The sequence below is a fragment of the Botrytis porri genome (assembly GCF_014898465.1).
Source record: "Botrytis porri strain MUCL 3234 chromosome Unknown BPOR_006, whole genome shotgun sequence".
In the NCBI taxonomy this organism is placed as follows: Eukaryota; Fungi; Ascomycota; class Leotiomycetes; order Helotiales; family Sclerotiniaceae; genus Botrytis; species Botrytis porri.
In genome coordinates this window covers 1,458,963-1,465,645 of record NW_024066080.1, presented here as the reverse complement: position 1 = coordinate 1,465,645, position 6,683 = coordinate 1,458,963, and the positions used below count along the sequence as shown (strand labels likewise).

At 38.4% G+C, this 6,683-nt stretch overlaps 1 protein-coding gene across 1 annotated transcript; it reads left to right on the top strand.

Annotated features, from left to right (window-relative positions):
• Positions 1-3,122: 3,122 nt before the first annotated feature.
• EAF01_004954 (uncharacterized protein) lies at positions 3,123-4,721 on the top strand (the record flags this gene model as incomplete). Its single annotated transcript, XM_038913208.1, has 1 exon — positions 3,123-4,721. The coding sequence occupies one exon, from the start codon at positions 3,123-3,125 to the stop codon at positions 4,719-4,721; it is 1,599 nt and encodes a 532-aa protein (XP_038771294.1).
• Positions 4,722-6,683: the final 1,962 nt, after the last annotated feature.

Below are 6,683 nucleotides of genomic sequence, written 5' to 3'. Positions count from 1 at the left end.
CATCTCTTAAAATATGAAATCAGAATTTCGAGGAACAGGTTTAATACCATTTAACCCTGAAGCCGTACTTTCGAAGTTAGATATTCGAATTCATATATCTACCCCTCCTTCTTTCGATCTAAATCAATGGATCTTTCAAACCCCTTATAACTCAATTAAAGTTCTTTCTCAATTTAATTTTAGTGAAATCTTGAATAACCTGATATTAATTAAGCTTCTTTATACCTATATTTGAGACTGTACTAGCTCTAGCTAAAGATACAGAGAGATTAGCTTATAAGAATACACTTTTGAATGTAGAGATTCGTACACTTCGAAAAGCAAATGAGGCATTAAGCAAGTATCGACGCGCGAAAAAAACCCAATTACGTTAAGGAGGAGTACTTATTGAGCAAAAAGCTCTTAATATATTATCTCAACAAGAGGTTGATATTCAGATTCAATACAACGAGCATCAAAAAGGGAGGAATTCTAATGAAGAAGTATCTTCTAATCGATGCTATAGTAAATACAGAAAGACTGAATATAATGTAAGAACTTATCAAGATAATATAATAGATCCTAGATTATTATAATTTTTATAGTTTTAATCAATTGATTCAATAATTGTTGAATAATATGAGTTTGAAAAAGTGAATTGAGGTGAAAATGACCCGCACACTGATAAATCACGTTATTCCCTTTTCTCCTTATATGAACCAACCTAAGGTGTCAACTCCGCTTGTCGGTCGATTGGCCTCCGCTACCCCACCTCTTCGGGCTATCAACCCCCTGAGCCTCAACCTCATTATTCCATCCCCTGACCCTGACATTATCAATTTAACAACTCAAAAGACGATATAACTATATATAATAAGTTGGATTAACGTGATTCATCACCGAGTGGATCATATCACCGAGTGGATCACTTTCACCTCAAATATTCACGTCTCAATTCAACACGCGTTTTATCAATCAATTATCATGCAATCGAATAATAATGAAGCTCGAATACTCTTAGCCATCGAGGCTATTCGAAAAGACAAAAAACTCAGCATTCGACGATCTGCCAAGCTATATAATATACCATAACGTAAGTCATGGCGTAATGCGTCTAATGGCGTAATGCGTCTAATTGTGGGGGACCACCCCATCAAAAAAGCAACAATTCAACAATGGTCCGTCGAAAAAGTTTAAAAGTGCAGGAAATGGAATCTCGACTTTCTGAAGCAGTATTAGGAGTTCAAAATGGAAAGTATAAGTCTTCATATGAAGCTGCAAAAGAACTGGGGCTTTCTAAAGATACTGTGACGCGACGCGTCAAAGGGGGTTCGTCGCGTTCTGAAGCACGTCAATCGCAACAGAAACTTTCTGCTGTACAAGAGAATGTACTTCTTAAGTGGATAAAGCAATTGACAATTAGCGGCTATTCACCAGGCCATCAGTTGTTAAAAGAATTGGCTGAGGAGTTACGTTCAAAACGGACTTATAATTTGGATTGCCCCTCATTTGACTCCCTTGAACTCCCACCACAACACCTTCTTGGTCATGAATGGGTTCCACGATTTATCAAACGACATCCTCATCTTACAGTTGTTATTGGCCGTCGAATTGAATCTGTAAGAATGGATGGTGCAACCAGGGAAACATGTAGTACTTGGTTTGACGCGTATCAAAAAGCGATTCAGGATTATGGAATTGAGAAGAAAGACGAATATAATATGGATGAATCTGGACATTCAATTGGGACAATGGAATCAACTCGAATTATTATCGATTCTACACTTCGTACAAAACATCAAGCACATCCAGGCCGTCAAGAGTGGATTTCAATGGTAGAGTGTATTTGTGCGGATGGATCCATTCTTCCACCACTCGGGATTTTTAAAGGTAAAAATGTCCTTCAAAATTGGATTCCGAAGGAAGTTCTTGGTAGCTGGTTCTTTTCAGCAAATACAAAGGGCTGGACAAGCAATCTTCATGGATTAGAATGGCTAAAACGCGTTTTCGAACCTGCAACTCGTGCAAAAGCAGGTGGCAAATATCGGCTTCTCATCTGCGATGGCCACGATTCTCATATTAGTGGAAGCTTTATAGCTCACTGCCTTCAAAATCGAATTGTACTTCTTATACTTCCTCCTCATACCTCGCATTTGCTTCAGCCACTTGATGTTGCGGTTTTCGGTCCATTGAAAAAACGGCTCACCGCAGCACTTTCTGATTTGAATCAAGCTCAACTTGTACGAATACAAAAGATTGAATGGATGGAGGCATATATTAAAGCTCGAGCCGACGTATGCCATCATCAAAATATCGAATCGACATGGCGGGGAGCTGGGTTACATCCATTTAATCCACAGAGAGTGTTCCGTACACTGGGTCGAGAGTTTACCCCCGAAGTCGAAATATCCAAAGAACCAACCCAATTTGATATTTTTAACCAAGTCTTCGTCAATAGCTCACCCCCGGATGTAGCAATCTTACAAACAGCAAATAACCTTTTAAATTCAACAATTGAAAATGATACGACTCTTTCAACCCCGGTTCGTCAATACATTCGAAAATTGACGATTGGGAGTGAGCAACTTCGAGCTCAAAGTATTGTTCACCAACACGATGCGAATAATTTACGAGCTATTATGAAGAAACGTACGATACGTAAGAAAGGAAAGAGACTAGTTTTGAAGGGTCATTTTCATATTTCTACGCAAGAATTATGTGATGCAGTAGTGGAAGTCGAAAAAGCTACTAAGGTACAGACAATGAAAAAAGGAAAAGGGAAAGGGAAAGTAATTGAATATGAAACTGAAACTGAAGAGGATATTGGAGAAGAAGTTGAAGATGAATCTGAAAGTGATACTGGAGATTGTATTATAGTTGATTGTTGAGTAATTGAGATTTTAATAGAGTGGTTCCCCGCAATTAGACGCATTACGCCATTAGACGCATTACGCCATTAGACGCATTACGCCATGACTTACGTTATACAACACTAAGTCAACTACCCCACTTTCCGACCACCCCCTCTTTTCGACCACCTCAAAAACCACACCGCTTTGAGTAATTATAAAATTTATACTTTGAATAACTCAACAATGCTTTAATCAATTGATTTGAAATTTTGATATTATTATAATTGTGATATGAAGAATAGATATACCGAAGAAGATATCGCAGAGGCTCTTAGAGCGATTACAAATGGAGCAAGCATACGAAGAGCTAGCTTGGATTATGGTGTTCCACGTACCACACTTCACGATCGAATATATGGTGGAGTTTCGCATCAAAAAGGCGCCCAAATACTTCAAAAGTTATCTCCAATTCAGGAGAATCGACTAGCAGAATGGATATTAGTACAGGAAGCTCTTGGTACTAGCCCTACACATCGTCAAATCAGAGAGATGGCAGAGCACCTCCTTATTGTACGAGGGGAGGATCCCTCACTTGGAAAGAAATGGATACATAGCTTTTTTCGAAGGCATCCTAATATTGGAACTAAGAAGCAACATCAAATCGATTCTGCACGAGTTTCAGGTGCTACATCTGATATTATTAAGAAGTGGTTCCGGAACCTCGCAATCCCTGAAATCAAGGCTATTAAGCCGGCCAACAGATGGAATATGGATGAAGCAGGTATAATGGAGGGTCAGGGTCTTAATGGACTAGTAGTAGGAAGCACTGATCGAAGATTTATTCAAAAAAAGCAACCTGGATCTCGAATTTGGACCTCTTTTATAGAATGCATTTCAGCCAATGGAAAAAGCATTACTCCCCTTGTAATATATAAGGGAAAATCAGTTCAACAACAATGGTTTCCAACAGATTTGACTCTATTCAAGGGTTGGAACTTTACCGCTACAGAAAATGGATGGACTACAGATGCTACAGCTTTAGAATGGCTGAAAAAGATCTATATCCCTCAAACTACCCCTATTCAGCCGGAAAATTCAAGACTCCTCATTTTGGACGGACACGGAAGCCATGAAACTACAGCATTTATGTTAGAATGCTTTAATAACAACATATATCTCTTATTTCTCCCACCACATACGTCACACGTACTACAACCACTCGATTTATCTGTGTTCTCACCCCTAAAAAGTGCATATCGAATCGAACTTAATAAATTAAGTCTATTATCCGATTCCTCACCAATTGGAAAGCGCAATTTCCTTTCTTGCTATCAGAAGGCTAGAATAGAAGGTTTAACTATTCAAAATATCAAGTCTGGGTGGCAAGCTAGTGGTCTTTGGCCCAAAAATATGGCTAAACCTCTTATGAGTCGACTTTTGCTTGAAAATAGCAATAGAGAGGTTTTATCACTTAATCCTGAATCTGATGATGATCCTATTCTTCAATGGAATATATATTCATCGTTTATTCTATGGAAAACCCCTCAAAAAGGAGCCGATATCAGAAAATATAGAGATATAATGATTCAAGAGAAGGAGATCGATTTGCCAACACGAAGATTACTATTTCGCAAGATTATAAAAGGATTCGATGCTAAGGATTATGAACTCTTAGAGGCAGAGAATAAGATTAGAAAGCTAGAATATCAATTAGATGAAGCATTACCTAGAAAAAGGCGAAAGGTTGTGGTATCTCCAAATTCGAAGTTCGCAGGGATTAGAGCTATAAGGCGTACACAAATTGAAGCTGGAGATCGTGAAGATGAGGTAGATGATAGCTCTAGTGCTATAGAAAGTGATTCTACAGGCGATTTCATTGAAGTTCAATAGTTATTGAGTTATTAAAGTTTTAAGTGTAGATAATATGAATTTTTTAGGTGGTCGGAAACAGGGGGTGGTCGGAAAGTGGGGTAGTTGACTTACACCATAGAATGAATGGTTTTACTCCTCGTACCGAATCTCTACCAAATGGTAGTAACCTTTCGAAATTAGAAGAGGAGATCATTATTCAATATATAATTGATATGGATATGAGAGGTTTTGCACCTAAACATAAGGGGGTGGAAGATATGGCGAATCACATTCTTGAATCAAGAGGAGCAAAGAGAGTTGGAAAGCAATGGGCGTATCGATTCGTAAAACGCAATAAAGAGTTAAGGACGCGTTTTACTCGCATTTATGGCTTTCAAAGAGCTCTCTGCGAAGATCCTAAGCTTATTGGAGATTGGTTCCGACTTATATCGAATATACGAGACAAATTTGGTATTCTCGATTGTGATTTATGGAATTTCGACGAAACAGGCTTTATGATGGGAATTATAAATGCTGGTATGGTTGTTACTAGCTCTGAGAGATCCGGTAGGAGTAAAGCTATACAGCCAGGCAATCGAGAATGGGCGACAGCGATTATATGTGGCAATAGTGAGGGGGACACTATACCTCCATTTCTGATAGTTCAAGGACAGATGCATCTTTCCAATTGGTATACGGAAACCGATCTTCCTGCAGATTGGGCTATTAAACCTACTTCTAATGGATGGACGAACAATGAGACAGGGTTAGAATGGTTAAAACACTTCGATAAACATACAAGAAATCGAACTAAGGGCAAATATAGAATGCTAGTACTGGATGGGTATGAGAGCCACGAATCAATACCATTCCAGAACTATTGTAAAGAGAATGATATTAAATGTGTATGTTTATTATTGCATTCAAGTCATTTAACTCAGCCTCTTGATATTGGATGTTTTAGTACTTTAAAACGAGAATATGGTACTCAAATTGAGGGGTTTATAAGAGTACATATCAATCATATCTCAAAGGTCGAATTCTTTATAGCTTTCAAAGCTGTATATCAACGGTCAATCACGAATCAGAATATGAAAGCTGGGTTTCGAGGAGCAGGATTAGTTCCATTTGATCCTGAAGCAGTGCTTTCCAAATTAGATATTCGAATCCATACGCCTACTCCCCCCCCTTTCAATTTAGATCTCTGGGTCTCTCAAACTCCTCATAATCCTACAGAAGCTCTTTCTCAATCAACACTAGTTAAATCTCGAATAACTCGTCATCAATCAAGCTCTCCTACACCTTTATTTGAGACTGTACTAGCTCTAGCTAAGGGTACAGAGAGACTAGCACATGAGAATACACTTTTAAGTGTAGAAAACCGTACACTTCGAAAAGCTAATGAAGCATTAAGCCGATGTCGACGCGCAAAAAAGACACAAATACGTCAAGGAGGAGTACTTACTGGACAGGAGGCTATGGATATATTATCTCAGCAAGAAGTTGATATTCAGATTCGACGCGACAAGCATCAAAATGGGGGGAATTCTAATAGGGAAGCATCTTCTAGTCGATGTTGTAGTAATTGTGGAAAGACAGGTCATAATACAAGAACTTGTCAAATTGATATAATAGATCCTAGATTATTAGATTATTAATAGCTTTAATCAATTGAATCAATGGTTGTTGAATAATATGAATTTGAATGTGTCAATTGAGGTGAAAGTGATCCACTCGGTGATATGATCCACTCGGTGATGAATCACGTTAGACATTTGTCTCTTCTCTTACATAAGTTTTAACTATTCTTTTGTTGCTTGAGGACGAGATCTTCTTTGACAGGAGGATAATATAACGATTCAGCTATTTAGCTATATGAATCGCGTCTATATACCAGCATCACTTAGTGGGCTGTACGTGACGCGCTGGCATATATATAGGCATGCCCCTTCTGCCCTATAGTTAGCTCTTTCGTTGATTATTCTAAGTCTATGTTGACCC